Below are 22,260 nucleotides of genomic sequence, written 5' to 3' on the forward strand. Positions count from 1 at the left end.
AGGTGTGCAGTATTTGGGTCTGCCCTTGTATTGCAATAATTTATACACATGATGTCTCCATATTATGGCGTGCAGTACACCCATTTGTCCAGACGGGGCGACATCATTCGGTGAATGGTTTTTCTACACATACGTGAAAGACTCGAGCAAGCGTCTGCGTCAATACATTTACTTTTTGTTTACGTTTATTGAAATCAAGCGTTCCTCAATTAAACCAATTTCTGGATATGATTGATTAAGGTAACGGCAGTGCATCAAACCACTTTGGAGAAGAAACATGTATTTCGTCGAGAAGTAAACACCAGTAAACGTCAATAGTTTACTGGTGTTGGACTTTGTGTTGAACAAAGAGTATAGTCAGACATGGAAGAACGGGACACCGTAGCCATCCTGCCCACGGATAACCTTACATCCTCGGACGATGAAATCACAAATTCTTCACCAAACGAAGAGGTAGAGTTTCAGAGAAATAGTTGCAGACGTCCTCCATTTGCATGTCCTTTCGGCCTGTCTGTTGAGCCAGTCTTATTTCTTGCCATGTTCTCGATAGCTCTCCAAGCCCCTCTGTCCACTCAATATTTATGGGAGCGCATCAGCGAGGATCTGGGATACAACGGTACCAAGGGCGGGGGGTGCGGCAATACCTCGGCGGACCCAGACCCTCTTCAAAAGGTAGTGTTAGTGTTCTGTGTAATTGGACGTAAAAGGAAGTGTATGCAACAGTTTTGAGGTTGTTTTCATTTGCACATAACTTTCTCTCAAATGTTTTGACCTTGCTTCAGGAGGTGGAGACCCTGACTGCCCACTGGAACCTGTACATTAACCTGGGGGGCTTTGCAGTAGGAGCGGTGGTGACGACCCTCCTCGGCTCATGGAGCGACCAAGCCGGCCGGAGACCTGTCCTCATCCTGCCCAGCGTGGGCCTGGCTCTGCAGACGGTAGTGTACCTGGTGGTGATGTACCAGAAGTTGCCCGTGGCCTACTTCCTTCTGGGGCGGCTTTTAAGCGGCCTCTCGGGGGACTTCAACTCCATCCTGGCCGGCTGCTTCTCGTACGTGGCCGACACCAGTGACCGAAGGTCTCGTACGTTCCGGGTGGCGGTGCTGGAGGCGTGCCTCGGCCTGGCGGGAATGTTCGCCAGCATCATCGGCGGGCAGTGGCGCCGGGCCCAGGGGTATGCTGGCCTCAGGCCTATTCTCCTCTGCAAGATTTAGAACCCATGAGCAAAATCGTAAATTAAAATATAATTACATTGTCAGTTAGTCATCATCTTTTCATTTTGTTCAGGTACATCAACCCTTTCTGGCTGGTGCTAGCCACCAACCTGGCAGCCGGCCTGTACGCCTACCTGTTTGTCCCCGAGTCTGTGACGCTAGACCCCAGTGCAAAGCTCCTCACCGCCCGCCACCACCGGGCCATCTACCGCCTCTACTCCGGGAGCGGTGGCGGGGCGGAGGGGGGAGGAGGAGGAGGGGGCGGGGCCTGGGCCTGGCGGCGGAGGCTCTGGCTCTACACGCTGTGCTTCTTCCTGGTGGTGACGGTGCACTTCGGCAGCAGGGAGCTCTACGTGCTCTACGAGCTGAGCGCCCCCCTGTGCTGGGGCCCCGCGCTGATCGGCTACGGCTCGGCGGCCCAGCACCTGGGCTACCTGAGCAGCCTGCTGGGCCTGAGGCTCCTGCAGCTGTGCGTGGTCGACTCCTGGGTGGCCGTCGCCGGGCTGGCCTCCAACGTGGTCGGGCTGGCGGTGATCGCCTTCGCCGACAACACAAAGCTCATGTTTACGGGTGAGAGACGCGGATAACGACCGCCTTACGACCTGTCGCTTCTCAGGCTACGGTGCTTCTTTAGAAGAGCTGGCAACTCTCCTACAATTACCTTCGTTCAACTCGTTCAACTGTGTTGCCGTTTAGGTGCTGGTCACACTGAATACTTTTGCAGGTTGTAGAACGTGTGTTTTTGTTTTTTGTAAAAGCGGGCATCCAGGGTGCTCTGCCAAAAACACACAGTGCTCAAAAGTAAAAGTGGTTACTATTGCTAACCATTCCAAAAGAGCCAACCCTGTTAATGTTCAGTGTCATATGGGACTCAGTCCTTTTTCTTCAGTCTTTCCTCAACTAAATCCCCATCTTTAAGAAAACTTACATTATCATATTTGTTTCTGTAATTATATTAGCACACATATTGGTTCACACAAAGTAACTGAGTAACTGAGCACAACCACATACCATTTAAACCTTCTGTCTGACAACTTTGACTTTTCTTTTTCCTTTTCCATTTGGACGGTGTCCTAATGCGGAACAAAAAGTAGCATAGCGTAGCCAACAGTTATTAATCAAAGGATGTTGGTCTGGTTTACTTTTGGTTTCTTTTTCTGGCATTGATTCTCCAAAAGCTTAGATTACATTAGATGATCCATTGTCATGTTCTTTCTGTTCATCAGGAACAGAGTACTAGTCAGGAAACGCTGGCATGACCGTGACTGCATGACATGACATGACATGACTGTGATAATGAGTCCACACCGGTGCCTCCCTGCCAGGTTATGGGCTGTGTTTCCTCTACATGGCTGCCACCCCGGTGCTCAGGTCCAAGCTCTCCAAGCTAGTGAGCCCATCAGAACAAGGTCAGCAGGGGATCAAACACACCGCATTTCTTTTTTTGCAATTGAGACACATATGTTTTTGTATGTATTTGATATGGCTTCTAGGAACCGGAACACAACATGTTATTTTTAATAATCAGCTTGGATAAAACTAGTGGAAAAAGCTTTTGGTAGTGACATTAGTAAAGTAAAACAAAAAGAAAGAATGATGCCAGACTACTACTTTCTGGAGGCTGGGCAGTGTAAATGACCATGCACATCTGTTGACTCTTGGGACTGAAATGGAACATCACGGTTACATCTAATAAGGAAAGCTTAGTGTAGTTCTGTGTTTTCATAGATTTTCCATTGCTTTGGCCTTAATGTGACCGCTGTTGAACATTGTACAGTTGTACGGTATTCAAAAGGCAGGTGTGACGTACCATGTACCTTTGGTTCCAGGTGCCCTGTTTGCCTCGGTTGCCTGTGTGGAGGGTTTGTCGTCTCTGGTGGCCAGCGGCCTCTTCAACTCCATCTACCCAGCCACGCTGCACCTCCTCAAGGGCTTCCCCTTCCTCTTCGGTGCCATCCTCCTGCTCATCCCTGCTGGAATCATCGGGTAGGTGAACGACCACCTGGGTCAGAGACACGGGGATGAACCAGGTCCCAGGTTTATTGTACTTAATGTGATTAAAAGTAAAAATTCACAAATTAACAAGACATTTCATTCTTTCTGTTTCCAATGTTAAAAAGCTGTAGCTCACTAATTGCTTCAAATGATATGAGGATAATAGATAATAGGATAGGATTCATTAGAGAGGAGCAAAGGAATGGATAATTTTTTGTGGTTAATAGCACTCTGTCAGAATGCTGTATCAGTTGAATAATTCATATTGAGAAACACCAAGTTAACAAAGAAAATGTTACATTTTAAAGAGTCTGCCAGATGACTTGTGGCGGTGTTTAATATAATTGTCACCGCCATTTTGTTTGTCTCTAGGAGCCTGGAGTGTCTGGACGAAAGAAGAGAGAACAGAGACGCCAGGGAATCTTAACAGAGAGCCAAAGTCCACCAGTATATCTGATCATTGACCCACAGTCTCAGCGTGGATGTCAGTGCACTTGCATACCACCATGACGTCTGGGGGGGGGGGGATTGGAGCTGCAGATTCATTGATTTTCCTACATATCAAACCAAAGAAAATCAAACTAAACTAGCAATAATCTGCATAAAAAAACTTTTTTTAAACTAAATGTGAATAGGTTTTGGTAAGATCATTGCTGATTTAAATATTAACCCCAAGAGCAATATGTTCCTTTTTAATTATATCAAGACAATGCAAAAAACGGTGCAAAGGTGAAGCCTAAAGCTGCTTTCTTTGAATATAAAGGGACTTGGTGAGATTGAGTTATACTATTGATCCAATATAACACAGGAGGTGTCATAGCAGATTGATGGGCACCAGTGTGTGGGCACACATTTCATCTGTGTTTGAGTCTGACCATCAGTTAGCTTAGTAACTAAACCAGGGGGATTTAAATGCTAAGTAGCATAAGCACCATTCAGGGATTACCAAATTACATCTGAAGCTCCCTCCAAATGAAACGGATAGTTCAGAGCAAATTCCCTGTGGAGTCCTGATTGCTCCAACACCAAGTATCGGATAGCCCTGGAGCACAAGGGGTGCATAGCAGACATGTGGAGAGCACAGTGTTAGGGCGGAGGAAGTCGGGGAACTACTATGTGGTTGTCTGAATACTTTTTTTCACAATTTTAGGCGACTAACATGTTTTGTCAAATGTATCTGTGGGATTTGCCAAAGTTAATCTTCATATTAGAACCTTAATTCTAATGTAAATGTATGCACTTTTTTTTTGTACATTGTACAACCAGATTTTGTAAAAGCTATGCAATTGTTCAGCCAAACATTTTATTGTGATCTAGTTCAACATTTGATGAGATGAATAGAGATCTGTATGAAACTGCACAGGCAAATATTGTAAAGCATTGCAATAAAATACATTTTATTTTGTATCTTATTTTATTGAACAATATATATTGACCTCATATATCACAACTTAAACATTTCCTGGTACATAGTGTTACATATGTATCCAAAGAAAAGACTGCATTGTTTTGATTACCATTGTAGACTCCAAGCTTCAGTATGGTGGTATTGCTGGTTGTTTTTTAGTGAGTTTTTGGTTTTACAGTCCTGTTAATTTAAGATGCAATCTGATAGCATTAGCAAGGAAGGATTTTTCTAATGTCAAGCCAGGAAGCAATTCCTCAACATAGCATGGAAGGAAAGCTGACATCTATTTGGAATGAATACTGTATCTTTGGAACAGTTTCCAGATGTGTTCATTGCCTGAAGCATACTCTATTGTAACCTGTACTATGTGTGATTTATGGATTAGTTTTTATGTTGTTTAGTCCCACTGCTGACTCACAAACAGGGTTATTCATAACAGACCTTTTGACAACGCTTCAAACATAACCATAACAATCTGCATTTCATTTGAAGAACATGAAACACATATTGAAGTAAAAAAAATGATTTAAGGAGCAACTGAAAGAAATAAAATGTATTAGTTCATTATAACTAACTATGAACTAATAATAATAAAAAAGCTACTGAGTAGTAGGCTGGACATCAGAAAGAAACTGGACGGCATGTTATTTACCTGAGAATTAGACTGTACACAATGTCCAAAGGATAATTCAATTCAAGGTTTTTGCCATTAGTATCACCTAATGAAATCCCACAGTTTAAATTTTGGATATAAGCAGACAATCTTAATATAACATTGCGTCTTCACATGCGCACTGAGCCGTTGGCAGTATAGGCAACGTTAACTTGGGATTTAATGGTTAGGTTAATAGCTTTGGTCATTAACGTGCTCATTTCTGTTTCTGCTTCTGCTCCTTGTTGCCTTCTGGGCCGTCCACTTGGTTTCCTTTCAGAAAGCGCAAGATTTTCTCAATTGAGGCCTCCTGGTATTCATGGGACCACCTGTGTTTTGAAAGGGTTAAATATCAGTACCTGCATAACACCCATATTCCCCCGCGTAGCATTTGAACAATCCACTCAAATGTCCTGCATTATCCCTGAGGTAATTAATGTCCAATTTCTATATATATACACGGCATAAAGTAAAAACGAGCTAAAGAATAAACTGTAAAATTGAGTTCTACCATTAAACCACTGGCAGCACTGTGACGTGGAGACCTCAATCCAAATGTGTTATGGCTCAAAAATTGGGAGAAAATCAAATTGTCGAGACTCACTTGATGCCATTAAAGTTGAGGATGGGCCTCATATCCTCAGGCAGGGATGTGGGCTCCGGCCACATGAAATTATCAGTGACGGGAACTATGTTTTTCTTCCCAGCTAAGGCAGTCACAATCTCCTGTAAGTGATAAAAGAGTGAAATGTTTTTAGAGTTGGCAACTCCACCATTGATGTTTAGATACAGTATCATTGTGGAGGTCCTTTAGAGATATTTGAGCTGCCAAGCTTGCGGAAGAGGTGCTCATGGTCGACATGCTATGTTTAAACTTAAATGTTCCTCCATTCAACCTCCATTTAATGGTCGCTCATCTATCTTCAGTTCAGTTTTCGATTAATAGATTCTAAGGATAACTGCGTTGTCTATCCTTCATGTGCATCTTTTATTTCCCGACTGATTACACTTGGCACCGTGCAGTGTGTGTTGGCAGCTCGCCCGCTGCAGAGATGGAATCTAACAGACTGTAAATCAAGGGCTCTGATCATGTGATGCCTTCTGAAGTCTTTATGCAGCGGTGTTGTGTGCTGACCTTGTGAACCCAGTCCTTCATGCCCGTGTCTCCCATGCACTTGTCGAGCGCGTTGGCAGACAGCACCAGGATGAAGTTGCGTGCGCGCTGCACACTCTGAATGAGCTTGTCCTCAAATTTGCCCGCCTCCAGCTTCTCGACGTCTATGAACACGCTGAAGCCCCGCACCTGGAGGTGAACCTTCAGTAGGCTGTGGGAGGGGCGGGGCCGACAACAGCGTCAGTGACAGAAAACATGATCCTGGATACACTCCCGGGCTCAGACATTAACAGGGGCTTTACCACCAATTACAATTGCCATCGAAATTGGGTTGATAAGGTGCTTTATATGCCCCTGTAAAATAAAGAGTTAATTTCTGTATGTCGCCATTTAACATGTCATTGTTCAATAATTGAATATTGGTCTGTCATTTATCATACAGAAAGAAAATGACATTTTAAGAAATTGCTCTGGAAATGCCACTGAAACATATCTCCCAAAAGATACCTTAATACCCTGATACATTCATGTAAGATAATCTTTCTAAGTAGAAGTCATTTGCGTCAAACATCCATGCGGACATACAGTATGTTCATGAGGAACACCAGTAGTGTTATAATCTCTTCTTTATCCCGAACCCCGATTAATTTACTTTACGTGTTTTAACTGCTTCTTCCATGCATAGTTTAACTTCCCCAGGCCTTCTATGTAACAGCCCCACTGACCTAGCCAGCTGGGAGCCGGTGGTCCTCCGGTAGCTGATGAAGACGTCGGGGCCTGGGGGCTGGGCATCTGTGAGGCAGGGTTTGAGGGGCCTGCGGTTGGCAGCCAGGATCTTGGTCCGGTGGAAGCTGTTCTCTATGTGGCAGTCGTGATGGAGCTGCGGGTCGGTCAGGCTCTGGATGCTGTGGCGGTCCACTCCCGACTGGACCAGGCCGTAGGTGTACTGCCTGAAGCGGGGGTCTATTTCAGCCAGCCAGTCGGCCAGGTTGTTGGGGTCACACATTGAGTAGTTGGCGTAGGTCTTCAACACGCGCAGGTCTCGGAGGAACCTGCGTATTTAGGACATTAGGACATTTAAAGTGCAATGATGTATATTTTCAAAATTTGCAGAACAGAAGAGCCGGCATAGTTCATGTAACAGAACGTGATCTGTAATTGAAATGAAAGACAGACGTCAGATGTAGATGTTCAGCCTTGAAAGTCAGAAACTTTAACCTATTATATTTTAAAATCACATTCCAGGATAGGGGAGAAGGAGAGATAATAGTCTTTCTTCTGAATGAAAATATCCTACTTATATTAGCATTACCACCCATAGCATGCTCATGAAAGCCATTTGCATTAAGTGTCTGTTTAATGATGATATAATAACAGCAATCATAGGGCTGCAATGATAAGTAAATTATTCAGTCAATCAACAGAAAATGTATCAAATCTAATTTTGGATAATCAATTATTTGTTAGTAGAATTATTCTTCAGTATATTTTCAAGTAAAATTAACAAACATTTTCTGCTTAGTCAGTTCATTTCAAATGTTGGTTCATGGATCATTATAAAATTAATTGTTTTGTTTTATCATGGCTGCTTGTCAGATGAAGTAAATCTAAGACATTACCTTGGACACAAAAAAATAGATACAATTTGTTGAATCAACTATGATAATAATGGTTGCAGAACTACATCAGACTTTGCTTTTTAGCGGTGCTGTCTTCATTACCACCAACCTTTTGCGCGTGAGGCCGGCAGTCATTCCCAAATCTGATGCCAGGTCCTGCTCTGTAATGTTCAACAAAAGGTCTCCGTCTACCTGGAGCTCCTTGATTAAAAACATGAAACGGAAGGGCCTCCATTAATCCAGTGTTGCATTAAACATAACCACATGTCATGGTCCTTCAGTGAATAACACAACTCACCTGGAAGCGGTCACAAAAGGCACTGAAGCCCACCTGCTGAAGCCACCTCAGCACCTCACAGTTCTTCCAGTTGGGAACCGACGACAGCACCTTCCTGGGAACCTCCTCGCCCATCATACTCAACGCCCGCTTGGCCAGGGAACACGTGGTGCCGTTGGTGGAGTACATGACGATCCTCTTCAGGCTCTGCACCGCTCCGATCTCTTGGAAAATCTGCATTGTGGAATTCATTTCACAAAGGAAAACAGTTGAAAAACATCACAATGTTTGAGGGCTACGTAGTGAGTAGGGCTGAACAATTAATCAAATTTGTTACTGTTGCTGACTGGAGATCAGTAAGATGTGTATTCATTTATCTTTTACATTTCAATAGTTAAATAAAGATGTTATAAATATCAATTTATCTCAACACAGCCCTGGCCTAAAGGAAAGAGCAGTTTATATGTTGACTGCTTCCAATGTTGTGTTGGTCAGACTATAGAAGGATTTATTGCTTGTTTGGTATATAAAACAGAACAGAAGGAACTTCAAAAATATTGGTCGAAATAATCACAATACGGTTATTTCCCCAAATCGTTCAGCCCTAGTAGGGAGTAAGGACGGGGGGGGGGGTACCTTGGTGTTGCGCTGGCGGGACTTGATGCTGGTCTCCACGCAGAGGTAGAAGGCGGCGATGCACTTCCCCTCCACCCGCGTGCCGTCCAGCAGCGGCAGCAGGTGCTGCAGGTCGGCCGCCGTCCGCCCCTGCATGCTGTCGGCGCTGTCCAGCAGGCTGCGGGCAAAGTCCTCCGGGTCCAGGGAGGAGATGAACGGCTCCACCAGCTCCAGGGTCCCCGACGCCACCACCTCCTCCTCGATCTCCCGGTTGGCGGCCAGCACGGCCACGGCCAGGCAGGCGTAGAAGCGGATGAGCTCGTCCTCCTTGGAGAAGGCCAGGGGGAAGAGCCACTCGGCCGCCTGCTTCTCGATCATGAGCCGCTGGCACCGGTGGCCGCCGTACATGGCGCAGTTGGACAGCGCCACCGCGCAGTGCCGCAGCAGCGTGGGGTCCGTGCCGCGGCACCAGAAGAGCAGCGCGTCCAGGGCGCCGTTGGAGATGAGGTGGACGGACGTCTCCTCCGTGTGCTTGAACATGTGCTCCAGGATGCCCGAGACGCTGCGGGCCAGCTGGGCGTCTTCCTGCTCCCGGGTCAGGTTGAGAATGACCCCGAGTCCCATGCGCGCCACATAGTCTCTGTGCCAAGAAGAAGAATATCAATGGTGTAAGGAGCAGGTTACAACGTATGAACTTTAAATGTTGTTATCATATAGATACGTTTTAGAAAGTCATTATGGTTTGTTTGTTGATTTTCTGAAAGTTGTTTAGTTGGGCTTACCTGTTCTCCATCACCAGAATCTGCTCAAGCAGTTTTGCCGACTCATACGTGATTTCGACGGCAGGAATTTGAAGGAGCTGAAGGAGCAGTTCCAATCCCCCATCCAGACGGATTCTGTTGCAAATGTCCTCAGCCACCTGACGGCCTACAGCGGGCAATACCCAGGCCTCCTCTACCAGCTGGAATATCTCCGCGATGGCCTTTCTCGTTTCATCTAAATCTTCTGTATCTTTGGCGGACTTGAGTCTCTTGATAGAGGAACGGAGCGCAGGAATCACACTTTCCAGTACCGCCTGAACATCCGCGTTGATGCCCGGCGAGACGGCTCTGGGCTCTGCGCCGCTGCGACGGGTCTGCAGACGGCTGACGTATTCTGGTACTGTGAGTCTCTCTGAGCTAAACATGATGGAGATGTGTCGAAACAGCCTCCACAGAGAGATAGAGACAGACAAAAGCATCTACTGACATCAAACATATAAAAGTATAGCAGATCCACTGTTTCGATGCGATTGAGTCCGTCAGCGGAAGTTAAGGTTGTTGTGGACCAAGGCCCTCAACCACCGAGGTCTGTTTCCTCGACGTGTTCAGGGTACACACAAGACGAAATCAAAACACCGGTCCTCGGTGTACGAGAGGATGACTAACGCGTTCACCAATCTGCATCACCCTGTGTTGATGTCATGTATGGAGATAAGTGGATCGCCTCGTTGCACAAAAGGTTGAGGTGTTAGCGTCAGCCTGAACAGCTCTGCACCTGTCTGGTAGATTCTAGCAATACGTTATGACCTGAACTGATACTTCTAATTACAGGTAGAAATACATGTCCATTAGACCGATCATGTAACGTTATAAAATATTTCCAGGAGGAGAAGTAGAATCACTGCACAATAATCCCTGTTGTCGTCGGCTAGAGGTGCCACGTTATCCTGACAACAATAGTCCCGCTTCCATCGCATCGATACCGCTTACGTTACTGTTCTTTTGTTATGAATTAAAAAATATTCTCCATTCAATCATCCAAAAATCGGACTCCTGCCCAATAGCATTCTTTGGTCAGCATCTACCATCAGCATCCAGGAGCCTGCACCAACCGTTGGCAGTACCAGTCAATTAATATGAAAACAGCCTCCCAGACAGTGCGTCAGAGGACGCGTCAGCGCTCAGGGTCTCAACTCTGACCCCTAGTGGGGCTGAGGTGGAGCCGCGACTGGCCTGCTTCTGTATCAGGCAATCTCAGGAATTTCAGAATCAATTATGTGTGTCTATTTCTAACTATTTGTTATCACTTTTTAATTGTAACTCTTTTTTAAAAGATTATTTACTTTCAGGAGTTGCAATGTCAAAGGGCACGGACCACAAACACAGTCTAATCCTGAAACCCATTCATTAGGGCCTTAAATAGCTGTTGTATTGACATTACTATCGTAGGTGGTTTACGTTATCAAGTGATGGCCAGTATGGTACTATTCCGTTTTCAGTGAGGCTCCAACCTTATGTCACATGACATTCAAAAATGTTCGAATGTCTGAGCTGGAACAAAGAACCACAGAAATAGGACAAATAAACCGTGAACATAGTCTCGATTAAAGAATCTAGCCCATTTAAAAAAATAAAAAAATTATGAAGTAGCCTTGCCTGCGTGATCAATTCCCGTTCAAATATCATTTCATAGATTACCAATCAAAATAGATTATTGCTCATGTCCTATCTCTCTGTCTCTCTCTCTCTCTCTCTCTGTCTCTCTCTCTCTCTCTCTCTCTCTCTCTCTCTCTCTCTCTCTCTCTGTCTCTCTCTCTCTCTCTCTCTCTCTCTCTCTCTCTCTCTCTCTCTCTCTCTCTCTCTCTCTCCCTCAGTGGTCAGTGAACACAAACGAACACAAACAAGAAGAAGAGGGTGAATGACCTAGCCCACTGATTGGTAACACACTGCACGTCCTTAGCTTTTCAGTTACTTCTCTCACGGCACCATGAAGACCAGGCTGCTCCTTTTAAGTTTAATAGTGGTTGCCCAGGCGATTGAAGGTAAGATCACCCTATTTAAATACCAAATCTATTGACCAAAGACGTATTTAATATTGTAGGGGGAGAATTTCATAATCGCGATTGTAGATATAGGCCACCAATCAGAAGGTGAATGGCGGAGGCCACTGCCACTGTATAGACATACTCTCTACTTTGGTTTAAATACAATTAATTTGAATAAAATAGACCAATCTATGAGGGATTTCATGATATTAAAGTATCAAATCACAAGAGTTGGCCAGGGCCTGTTTGATTCCACCGAGGCTCCACCAGCGGCGTATGAGTTGTTCATTTGGTTCTTGTCTTGTCACTCAACCTCAAGAGTCGTGCATGGGCCGCTGTGAGAAGGGCTTTGACTCTCTAAGGGACTGTCAGTGTGACACTATGTGTAAATACTACAAGAGCTGCTGCTCTGACTATGAGCCCACCTGCGGCATGATCAGTAAGTAACCCCTACATCAGTCATTATAGTCACTAAAGGTCCCAGGTGTGAGCGAAGCCGTGGGACCCGACACTGGCCCCGCTTCCTCCACTGACGTACCCTCTGAATCTCTCTTCCCACGCAGCGCGCGGGGACACTTTCTTCATCGCGGAGGACGACGACGACTATTCCTTCGGCGAGGGCCCTCCCGCGGGGAGTCCGTCCCCCGAGGCTGCCCAAGATGTGGTGGATGCAGTCGGCGACACATCCCCCAGGGGGTCTCCGTCAACAGAGGACGCCCCGATCCGACGTCTTTTTCCAACCGGACGTCCTGCTCCGAGCCGGGGCCCTGCTCCGAGCCGGCGCCCCCCTCCGGCCGGACGTCCTTTTGGGACCAGACGCCCAATTCCAGCGAGGCGCCCTGTTCCAACGGCAGTAGACCCGGGGGCTGACATCATCACAACAGTGGCCCCCACGCCGGCGAACACCACACAGGCGGCCACCACGCCGGAGCCTGACCCCGATGCTGAGGTCTGCAGCGGGAGGCCCTTCGACTCCTTTACACAGCTTAAGAACGGCTCCATCTATGCATTCAGAGGTACGCGGATGGGAACGCCAGATATGGGCTTGTGTCAGTGACACAAGCCCAACAAGGGATGTCGCTGTATTCGTATGTTGAATGAGGGTGGCTTACTTTGTGTCTGTCTGTGTGTCTGTTTGTCTGTGTCTGTGTCTGTGTCTGTGTGTGTTTGTACGGTGTGTGTGTGTGTGTGTGTGTGTGTGTGTGTGTGTGTGTGTGTGTGTGTGTGTGTGTGTGTGTGTGTGTGTGTGTGTGTGTGTGTGTGTGTGTGTGTGTGTGTGTGTGTGTGTGTGTGTTCTAGGGGAGTATTTCTTTGAACTGGACCAGAAAGCAGTACTGCCTGGCTATCCCAAACTGATCAAGGACGTGTGGGGCATCAGTGGTCCTATAGATGCTGCCTTCACACGGGTCAACTGTCAGGGCAAGACGTACATGTTCAGGGTACGAGGCTTTAAGGACGTCTTCAAAGACATCAGTATCGGCCACCAGGTGGTCCAGAGAGTGGAGATTCCCCATGTTTTTAACTTTGTCCCATTCCCTCCTTACAACAGGGACGCCAGTACTGGAGGTTTGAGGACGGCGTGCTGGACGAAGGCTATCCAAGAGAGATAAGTGTCGGGTTTGACAAGATCCCCGATTATGTGGACGCGGCCTTCGCTCTCCCCTCCCCCGCTCACCATGAGAAGGAGAAGGTCTTCTTCTTCAGAGGTAAAAAAGAAACAAACAAAGCCCTGCATATGATTTCTACCCTGACCACTCTTTGTGTGTTGGTCCCTACTCAAGCGATCACATGCACATCACAAGACACTTTGATTTGATTTGGGTGGCGTGTCTTTTGTTCCGGTCACTCCAACAGGGGATGAGTATTTTGTGCATGAGTTTGTGCACGAGCCCTCGCACGAGGAGTGCGTGGCCATGTCCAGTAGCTCTCCCTCCACGCAATTCAGACGCTACACGGACATGTACCGCCATTACTACGACATCTTCTCCAGCGGGACCTTTTCTGACGGTATGTCACTCCTGTAACAAACACAGGTTTATATTTGAGACAACAAGGGTTTGATGCTCTTCATTCATCATCCCCATCCCAATCCCAATCGCATATATATACACATTCATGCTCTCATGTTCATACCCTAACATCCTCATTGTTCATATCCTCCCAACCTCATACCCAAACATCCTCTTGTTCCTATCCTCCCAACCTCATATCCTAACATCCTCATACTTCATATACTGTATTCCCAACCTCATATCTTAACGCCCTCTCGTTCATATCCTCCCAACCTCATATGTCCTAACATCCTTATTGTTCGTATCCCCCCCCCCCCCCCTCCCCCTCAGGTCTCCACCACCACGGCGGTCATCATTTCATCAACAAGGACTGGAAGGGAGTCAAGTCCCCGTTGGACGCGGTGCTGACGGGAAGGATCTACGTGAGCAACCAGAGGGTCACCCGGCCCCCCAGCATATCCAGGCAGGACCGGGACCAACAGCGACGGTACGACCAGCAGCACGGCCAGCAGCAGAACCAGCAGTTCGGCCAGCAGTATGGCCAGCAGTATGGCCAGCAGTACGGCCAGCAGTACGGCCAGCAGTACGGCCAGCAGCAGAACCAGAAGTTCGGCCAGCAGTACGGCCAGCAGTGGGGGCGGCGTCGGCAGAGCCGTTCGCCCCAATGGGGCACCATGGCGGCGCAGGGGATGGACATGGGGCAGAGGTTCGCCGAGAGGGGGATGGAGATGGTGAGAAGACCAGGGTATGCGTGGGACGAACGTTACGATCAAGAGCGTCGCGATCTGGACGAATACCGCCGAGAACAACTCAACAACGGCAACCACGACCCAAGATCCCAGGCCGCCAGGGACGACAGGGCCTACCGGGAGCTAATGCGCCAGAGCCTCCCGCTGCAGAACGTCTACTTCTTTAAGGGGGGTGAGTCACAGCTATCTGAAGAGACGTCAACAGTCTGTGAGGCGGGACCCTCCTGTCTATTTCCAGTGATGCTGAATGCACATTCATTCATTGATCTGCACTACACACAACACTGACACACACAGCACAGTCTTGTTACTACTTAACCAGAATACCCCCACAAAGGCTTTCTGCACGTGTGTGTGTATGTTGGACTATGAACATGGTTGTTTCCTCTGTGGTCCATAGATAAATACTACAGAGTGGACCTGAAGACCAAGAGAGTGGACCCCGCCAACCCTCCCTATCCCCGGTCCATCGCCAAGTACTGGCTTGGCTGCTCGGACCCGACCGGCGAAGAGAAATAAGAGGTGCTCCTGTTCTTCCAGAACACAAACATGGACGAGGGAAACTGACAATCTGTTTGATTTGTGTTTATCGATTTTCCCCATTTATCTCTGGTACGCCGTTGTAAACTAACCAAATGTTAAGAAGACGATTGTTAACCGCTTTTTTGTGTATAACCCTTCGATTGAAGGTTTGGTTGATGTTTTATTTTCTATAGCACCTCTTGACTGGTCTCCTAATGTGAAAGTACTACGGAAGTTTGCAAATGTTGTCATTTTGATATACAAACGATAAGTGTATTAATATATTCTTCTGAATAAACACAAATCACTGTTGTGAATTTATTTAAACTGTGCTTTTTCAAAACCTTATGGTAACGCCTAAATAGCAGCTAGTCAATATGAGCCAATGCTGGAGATCACTGAGAGTACAACTCGTGCTTGGCCCCTCTGTCAGTGGGCCTTATCAAGGCCAAAGTACAGCTTGTTACTTCTGCTAAATCTATATACTGTGTACTTCATTTCCCCAGGTATACAGGTTGAACCCCTTTGTTTAACATTAAAGGACCTCTAATTGTTTAACTTGCCACACACACACACACACACACACACACACACACACACACACACACACACACACACACACACACACACACACACACACACACACACACACACACACACACACACACACACACACACACACACACACACACACACACACACAGGAACGGTCCAGGCTGAGATACGTAACAGCAAACAGGTACCAGATTTCGGTGTGGTGCTTTGCTCGATGATGCAAAGTAAATAAGGTCACATATAAGGGATTTAAACAGGAACAGGTACATTTTTACTCCACTCTAATAGTGACCATATTTGTGACCAAAAAGTGATTCCTGGTAATGAATTAGTAATGTTATGTCTGCAGATGTGGTTTCAGATAAGGTTGGGGTATGACATCATGGCAGACTCCTTACTTCTTCATTGTTCACCAGGGTGTGTGAGGGAATGAGTTGGCTGAACAATGCTTTGAGTGATCCAAAACAAGCACTCTGCCAAGGCCATTTCATTTTATTTACCATTTCAAGTTATTGCATGGATACAGTACGGTATAATCTTTGTAGCACAGATTTATTTAGTTAACAAGGCATTTAGAACAACACAACATATTTATTTATTAAGCCCTGCATCATAGTTATTGTCTTAAAGGGCTTGCCCAGCCAATACATAAGGCTCTCTATGTCCTTCATAGTCCATCCATATACAGAGGTAGTGTTGTCGCACACAGAGATGCAGAACCCTGTATATGGTACGTGAGAAGTAGCTTCGGTTGATCGTTAAGCTTGTTTACACGACAGCATGCGACTCACGCGAGTGTTCGATCAGGACGTTTTCATAGCTGGGCTCTTCCCTTTCGTCTGCCTCCGTGGCTCCATTAGCGTTGACCTCCGCACTGCGGCCGGGGTCCGACACCGGCTCCCCAACGCGCTCGTATACGTCAGCTGACTCCATCCTCGCCCCCCCTGACCCTGAGTCAGTGGCACCCGTCTCTGGCACGCTCCCCAACACGGCCAGCAGCGGCCTCGCCTGCGCGTCGCACTCTGGAGCCAGGGAGTCGTAGGCATTAGAGTCCACAGCAGCCACGGCGGAGTTCGACGCGCTCAGCTTCTTCCTGCTCGGCTTGGCCACTCTCTTGCCGCCGCCGGGGGGTCCGCCCTGCTCCCACACGCTGGCCCGGACCCCCAGTTTCCTCCTCGGCGGTTTGACCGCCCCCTCGGCGCTCCGGACCTTGGGCCTGGCCGTGCTGTCCTGCTCCTTGTGTCTCTGCAGGCTGCCCAGGCGCCGCAGCACGGCTTGCACGGGCCCCTCGGAGACGGGGGCCCCCCCCGCCCTGCCCACCGTCACGTACACCGTGGTGACCTTATCGGGCGCCGCCACCTTCGGGTCGGAAGGGGACTCCGCAGCCTGGGCTCCCAACCCGGGAGAAGGTGTGGCGGGGGCGGTGGTCCCGGTGCGTCTCCTCCCGGACGTCCCGGGGACCTGCAGGTGGGTCCTCCTCTCGGGGTCCTGCTCCTCCCCCACGCTGGCTGAATCCCGGTCGCCCCCCTCTCCGCCCCCTTGAGGGACGCCCTCCTCCTCACCCGACCTCGCCGCCGCGCCTCCCTGCATCAGAGCACCCCAGGGTGACTTGGGGGCTTTGCTGCGTAGCGGGGGTCCCGGCGGGGGGACGGCGGTGAAGCGGGTGCCCTCGGCGAAGGAGACGGAGGGCCGCTTGGACTTGGCGATGCTGGAGGTGCGGGGGATGGCGAAGCCCAGAGCCATGTCCTCGCTGGAGAAGCCCGACGGGTCCAGGAACATGTTGCACTTGGAGCTCATCTCCTGGAAGCTCCCGTCCGCCATGTCTCTTCCATCTGTACGAAAAGACCGTGAAGGGGCATACTGTGATGTCAGCTGGAGAAAACCCATTGAGCAGCGAAACCTGTTGTTGTGTAAAAAGGAATGGGATGGAAGCTTCCGAATGGCAGCAGATCTACTGCAGGGAAGCAGAAGCTTAGGAACTGCGTTTGGTTTTTTTTGATTGAATGGCGGGTGAGAGGTGAGAGCGTACTCACCCTCCCTCGGTGGAACACAGTACAGGGCCTCCCCCTCCTCCTCCTCACTGTCGAAGGACGAGCCCTCGCTGACCCAGCCACAGGACGGGGGCTCGATGAAGCTGTGATTGAAGGTCTGCTCGGGGTCATGGTGAGACACTGTGTTGGGTGGGGAGCGGCGGGAACAGTTATAAATCAGATGGTGCCTCCATCCCTTTATAGCCCGTTAAAGAAGCAGGAAACAGGAGCATTTCGGTACATTCCATACGCAACATGCAATCAGCGTCACGCCCTTTGAGATAGTATCATTATGTTGACATGTACACAGTGTACATTAGCCACAAGTCGGTCAGACTGACCTGTGACACGAGGCAGGCCAGAGGTCCAGGCAGAGATGCAGGGCAGTGACGCACTGATGTTTGCAAGGACATTGAAGATGTGGTATTTCATCCGAACTAATGCATTACCATCACGGGATGACTCCCTAGAGAGAACAGGCAAGAATACAGGTATAGATGTTCTGACGATCATTCTCTTGGTAAAACCCTTGGTAGTGGTGTGTCACTATCAAAAGGTTAAAGTGATTTATTTTCAGTGATGAATCAAGAGACCTGTCTTTGGCCTCTGCAGAGCCTCCTCCACAACACACACAGCAGCAGAGAACCACCAGCAGCAGCAGGAATAAAGGAACCAGAATGCCTGCGAGCAGAACCCCAAGGCCACCTATTGGCCCCGGGAAGAGAGAGAAGAAACACATGAGGCAATGGGGCTGAACACAAACCTCATCAACAGGCAAAACGGATGGATGGATGGATTGATAGAAGGAAAGAAGGACGAATGGATGAACAGGGATGGAAGGATGGATGGGGATAGATGGCAGGATGGATGGAGGGATGGCTACGTGGATGGATGGATAGATGAACCAATGGATGGACAGAAGGATGGACACAAGGGTGGAATAGATGATTGGGGGTGTATGGACAAATGGGGGGGACGTACGAACGGCTGGACGATGATTGATGAATGATGAATGACTGGACAGTTAGATAGAAGAATGGATGCATGGACATGATGAATGGACGGACAGATGCCCATCCGTACTGAATGGATGGACAGATGCCTAGATGGATGGACAGATGGATTGACAGAAGGACCCATGTGAACGTACTGCTGGGGCAGGCCCCGCTGGCCGGATGGCAGTGGACCCCCTCTCCACAGTCACAGCCAGAAGAACAGTTGAGTCCGTACAGCGAGGCAGGGCAGGTGCTGTTACAACTATCAGAATGAGGACGTGTTAACACCAAACTAAACAGGTATTAACACCTTACTAAAGATGTATTTACAACCACTAACTAAACATGTATCTACCACATCCGTACCTACTTTATCAAAAAAGTAAAAAAAAATATTGCACAGATATATATATATATAAACAATTATTTTTGGGAACATACATTATTGCTATATATGTTCAACTAGGATTACAGTATTGCTTATTCAACAGTAGTAGTTCACACACTATGATTTTCTGTGTCAGAAAAGTGTTAGTAAAACTAGAAGAACTAGTGGAAGCACTGTTTGTTTTAGTATAATTGATAACGTTTCCTCTCCGAGCACTCGCCTCTCTCCCATAAAGCCTGGCTCACAGACACATCTTCCTGTCACATGGTGGCAGTTACCATGGAAACAGGGGCTACAGAGGAAGCGGCAGGCGCCTCCATACGTCCTGTCAGAGCAGGCCTCATCACACCTTGTAAGGAAAAACACAGGACTTACAATGACTGTCGGCAGTGGTATGAGCACACACAGCAGCAGGCTAAGTATATGAATGTACCTTAGCTTAACCTAAAACACACACACACACACACACACACACACACACACACACACACACACACACACAGATATCTGTCGATTGTGAAAAACACCGGATAATCCACTCTCAAGATACAATCTGTAGTTGCGTAAAATAGTTTGCTCTGAACCTCTAAGCACTACAGTAAATACCATGCATTTGGATTAGTATTATTTCATGACTATGGGGGTCCCGTGACACTATGGGACACAGTGAGCCCGTGCCCTACTGGCGTACATGCCCCTCCAGGCCACCACACGGGTCCCACACGCAGGCAGCACCTGGGGCCTCTCCATCCAGGGTCGCATCGGGCACATTTGCCGGTCCTCGGGTCACACGGCTCGGCGTCCCGGCAGCGGGGGCACGTCTCCTGGCAACCGCTGCCGTGGTAACCGGCCGTACAGAGCCGGTCGCAGCGCGTGCTGTTCCAGCCGGGCTCGCAGGCCGCACACGCTCCGTCCGTGGTGGCGCACGGCTGGCCCTCTCTGCAGTACCCACAGCTGGGGGGTAACACATAGTCTATGTGTGACAGTGGAATATCACAGAGGTAGGTATGCAGTACAGCAATATAACATGGCACACTATATACATATACATATACATATACATATATATATACGTATTATATATATAATGTCCATAGATATGTATAGCGTGCCATGTTATATTGCTTAAACAGCATATTGGTGAACCTTAGCGTCTTTTATATAACTAGCTCCTACATATATATGTATAGATAAAAATAAAAACATGAATCTATGTATATTAAAGCTGCACCCCTCTACCTCATCTTACAGCCGCCGCCGTAGGTCCCGGGCTCGCAGGGCTGGCTGCAGCGGGGGCCCCTGTGGCCCGCGTGGCACAGGCAGGTCCCGTGCTGCGGCTCGCACCGGCCGTGCTCGGGGTCGCAGGAGCAGCTCTGGTCACAGGTGTCCCCCCACCAGTCCCAGCGGCACTTGCACTTCCCCGTGCGCTGGTGGCACGGCGACAGGTGGCAGTTGCAGGACAGACTGCACGCCTGGCCCCAGTGGCCCCTCTGGCACCGGCAGCTGCCGCTGAGCTGGTCGCAGGCGGGGCCCTCGGCGCCGCCCAGCGAGCATTGGCAGGCGCGGCCGCAGGACGGCGTCCACCAGCCCTCGTCGCAGGTGCAGTTGCCCTGGGTGGGGTGGCAGCGGCCGCGGCGGCCGCACCGGCAGGAGTGCTGGCACAGCGGCCCCCAGCGGTTGGGGTTGCAGGTGCACTCGCCGGTCACGGGGTGACAGAGGCCGTGCGCGTGGCACGGGCACGCCCTGCGGCAGTCGGGCCCCCAGAAGTCCACGGGGCAGCCTGCGAGGGGGGACACGGACAGAAAGGTCAGAGGAATGAACCAAAGGGAAGCTCGGTGCTAAAGGCTGCGTGGTGGTCTGTCTGTGGGTCTAGTCGTAGCGCGGGTGTGGGTGGGGGTTAGCTTTGGGAAGTTCTCTGAATGCAGACGGGTGAGAGAGAGTGGAGCGAGCGAGGAGGACAGAGACACGAGTCTGAGGGGCTTCCAGTGCAGTGACTCACGTGTTTTACACTGAGCTCCAAAGTAGCCCGGAGGGCAGCTGCACACACCCGGATACGCACACACCTCGTCCCCTTGGCAGGAATGCTCGCCCTCGCACACGGCTGGGGAAGTACACACACACACACACACACAGCCAAGCAGACACACACACACACACACACACGCCCAAATATACATGCGTACACAAACACACACTCACATAAGAGAGAATATGTAGATTGTTTAAAAGGCGATCAGTATTTTGTAGATGTATTTTCCACTGTTAAAGCAAAACTCACGCTGAGTGCATTCCTGTCCCTCTTGTCTCCATCCAGTACAACATACAGCAGTGGATGGCCGTCTGGAGATTCAGGGAGACACACACAGAACACACACACAAAGTCAAGGCCATTGTATTTGTACTGTCCTTAAATCACAGTTACAGTCTCAAAGAGCGTTACAGGCCATATTGTATGACACCCACTAACCCTAGACCCCTCAAAGAGCAAATAAAAACGGCCTTCAGCATACACTGTCACACTGTAGTAGTTCAGTGGGCGAGGACCTCGAGCACCGCCACAAGGGAAACATGAAGTTCGGACACGTTACCTGGGGTGGTGGCAGACGTTCCTCCCATCGGGATCCAAGGGCTGCGTGGAGCAGAGCGGGGAGAACAGCAGAATCACTCCAAGGAGGATCTTCATCTCCACGCCGCTCCGCGGGATCTGAAGGTCTGGTGGGGCGTAGCCACCTGGAATGTGTCCCGTGTGTCGGACTCAGTCGCGCCTCTGTCTCTCCCCTCCTGGCGTCCCACCTGTTGAGAGGGGGGAACCGATGGGACACTCCTCTCCGTTCAGATCCCCGCTCTCTTTTGTTCGGGGTCACTTGGTTTTTCTCTAGTCTCGTTCTGTCTTTCTCTCGCTGGGTTTGGAGCGCTCGGCGTCTTGTGAGCTCTGAGCCACCAGACGTCCGAGCCCCCCAAGCCCCCAGAGTTTCCTTTTCCCATTTCCTGCGGAAGTCAGGGTCACTTCCTTCTATTCTAGTCGAGCCAGGAGCTTTTTAAAGATGGACATGCACTGTAGCACACAGAAGCGCACGCACATGCACAAACACACACACACACACATATACATGCGTATGTGAACAGATAAACACACACACACTAGTGTGAAAGAGTGCAGATTATTCCAAGAATATAACGTGACTAAAGTCCTGAAGTTATTAGTCAATCTAATCCATCCTCAGGTCGAGTCAACATTACACATTTAACTATATCACCACCAATAGAAATACCAAAGTCCCATCAAAAGTAATGCATAGGTTGTTTGAA

The 22,260-nt window shown here is 48.8% G+C and overlaps 4 protein-coding genes across 5 annotated transcripts; 2 read left to right on the forward strand and 2 right to left on the reverse strand.

Moving 5' to 3' along the window:
- Nucleotides 1–120: 120 nt before the first annotated feature.
- slc46a1 (solute carrier family 46 member 1) lies at nt 121–5,106 on the forward strand. Its single transcript, XM_056611730.1, has 6 exons — nt 121–672; nt 783–1,174; nt 1,288–1,784; nt 2,540–2,623; nt 3,044–3,200; nt 3,582–5,106. Exons 1-6 carry the CDS (start codon nt 364–366, stop codon nt 3,634–3,636), a joined length of 1,494 nt encoding a protein of 497 aa, XP_056467705.1. The 5' UTR covers nt 121–363; the 3' UTR covers nt 3,637–5,106.
- On the reverse strand, nt 4,504–10,801 carry sarm1 (sterile alpha and TIR motif containing 1). The gene is made up of 8 exons (XM_056611729.1): nt 9,677–10,801; nt 8,916–9,534; nt 8,301–8,513; nt 8,112–8,203; nt 7,109–7,435; nt 6,405–6,594; nt 5,874–5,995; nt 4,504–5,598 (listed from the first exon to the last, which is right to left on the reverse strand). The coding sequence occupies exons 1-8, from the start codon at nt 10,132–10,134 to the stop codon at nt 5,487–5,489; spliced, it is 2,133 nt and encodes a 710-aa protein (XP_056467704.1). The 5' UTR covers nt 10,135–10,801; the 3' UTR covers nt 4,504–5,486.
- A 748-nt stretch (nt 10,802–11,549) lies between these two features.
- Nucleotides 11,550–15,307, forward strand: vtna (vitronectin a). 2 transcript variants are annotated; one of them, XM_056611169.1, is made up of 8 exons: nt 11,552–11,697; nt 12,020–12,139; nt 12,264–12,716; nt 13,000–13,139; nt 13,250–13,406; nt 13,555–13,707; nt 14,043–14,633; nt 14,862–15,307. In XM_056611169.1, the coding sequence occupies exons 1-8, from the start codon at nt 11,643–11,645 to the stop codon at nt 14,978–14,980; spliced, it is 1,788 nt and encodes a 595-aa protein (XP_056467144.1). In that variant the 5' UTR covers nt 11,552–11,642; the 3' UTR covers nt 14,981–15,307. The 2 variants fall into 2 exon arrangements, with proteins under 2 accessions (XP_056467145.1, XP_056467144.1); XM_056611170.1 differs by lacking the exon at nt 12,020–12,139 and having other exon boundaries at nt 11,550–11,697.
- A 496-nt stretch (nt 15,308–15,803) lies between these two features.
- On the reverse strand, nt 15,804–22,068 carry scarf1 (scavenger receptor class F, member 1). Its single transcript, XM_056610482.1, has 11 exons — nt 21,540–22,068; nt 21,230–21,291; nt 20,951–21,052; nt 20,191–20,731; nt 19,687–19,905; nt 19,172–19,300; nt 18,719–18,825; nt 18,162–18,273; nt 17,910–18,034; nt 17,572–17,709; nt 15,804–17,370 (listed from the first exon to the last, which is right to left on the reverse strand). The coding sequence occupies exons 1-11, from the start codon at nt 21,632–21,634 to the stop codon at nt 16,307–16,309; spliced, it is 2,694 nt and encodes an 897-aa protein (XP_056466457.1). The 5' UTR covers nt 21,635–22,068; the 3' UTR covers nt 15,804–16,306.
- Between the last annotated feature and the right edge of the window lie 192 nt (nt 22,069–22,260).

The sequence above is a fragment of the Gadus chalcogrammus genome, chromosome 16 (assembly GCF_026213295.1).
Source record: "Gadus chalcogrammus isolate NIFS_2021 chromosome 16, NIFS_Gcha_1.0, whole genome shotgun sequence".
Lineage (NCBI taxonomy): Eukaryota > Metazoa > Chordata > Actinopteri > Gadiformes > Gadidae > Gadus > Gadus chalcogrammus.

Excerpts from the sequence above, each read along its gene's own strand:
- slc46a1 (XM_056611730.1), top strand. The coding sequence starts at position 364 with ATGGAAGAACGGGACACCGTAGCCATCCTGCCCACGGATAACCTTACA. Across the intron at positions 1,175-1,287 it reads CAGTGGCGCCGGGCCCAGGG|GTACATCAACCCTTTCTGGC; the intron begins GTATGCTGGCCT and ends CATTTTGTTCAG. Across the intron at positions 3,201-3,581 it reads ATCCCTGCTGGAATCATCGG|GAGCCTGGAGTGTCTGGACG; the intron begins GTAGGTGAACGA and ends GTTTGTCTCTAG.
- sarm1 (XM_056611729.1), bottom strand. The coding sequence starts at position 10,134 with ATGCTTTTGTCTGTCTCTATCTCTCTGTGGAGGCTGTTTCGACACATC. Across the intron at positions 9,535-9,676 it reads ATTCTGGTGATGGAGAACAG|AGACTATGTGGCGCGCATGG; the intron begins GTAAGCCCAACT and ends TTCTTGGCACAG. Across the intron at positions 8,514-8,915 it reads CCCGCCAGCGCAACACCAAG|ATTTTCCAAGAGATCGGAGC; the intron begins GTACCCCCCCCC and ends TCCACAATGCAG.
- vtna (XM_056611169.1), top strand. The coding sequence starts at position 11,643 with ATGAAGACCAGGCTGCTCCTTTTAAGTTTAATAGTGGTTGCCCAGGCG. Across the intron at positions 12,717-12,999 it reads CTCCATCTATGCATTCAGAG|GGGAGTATTTCTTTGAACTG; the intron begins GTACGCGGATGG and ends TGTGTGTTCTAG. Across the intron at positions 13,708-14,042 it reads CAGCGGGACCTTTTCTGACG|GTCTCCACCACCACGGCGGT; the intron begins GTATGTCACTCC and ends CCTCCCCCTCAG.
- scarf1 (XM_056610482.1), bottom strand. The coding sequence starts at position 21,634 with ATGAAGATCCTCCTTGGAGTGATTCTGCTGTTCTCCCCGCTCTGCTCC. Across the intron at positions 19,906-20,190 it reads GGCGGCGGCTGTAAGATGAG|CTGTGGGTACTGCAGAGAGG; the intron begins GTAGAGGGGTGC and ends GTTACCCCCCAG. Across the intron at positions 17,371-17,571 it reads CTGTGTTCCACCGAGGGAGG|ATGGAAGAGACATGGCGGAC; the intron begins GTGAGTACGCTC and ends CTTTTCGTACAG.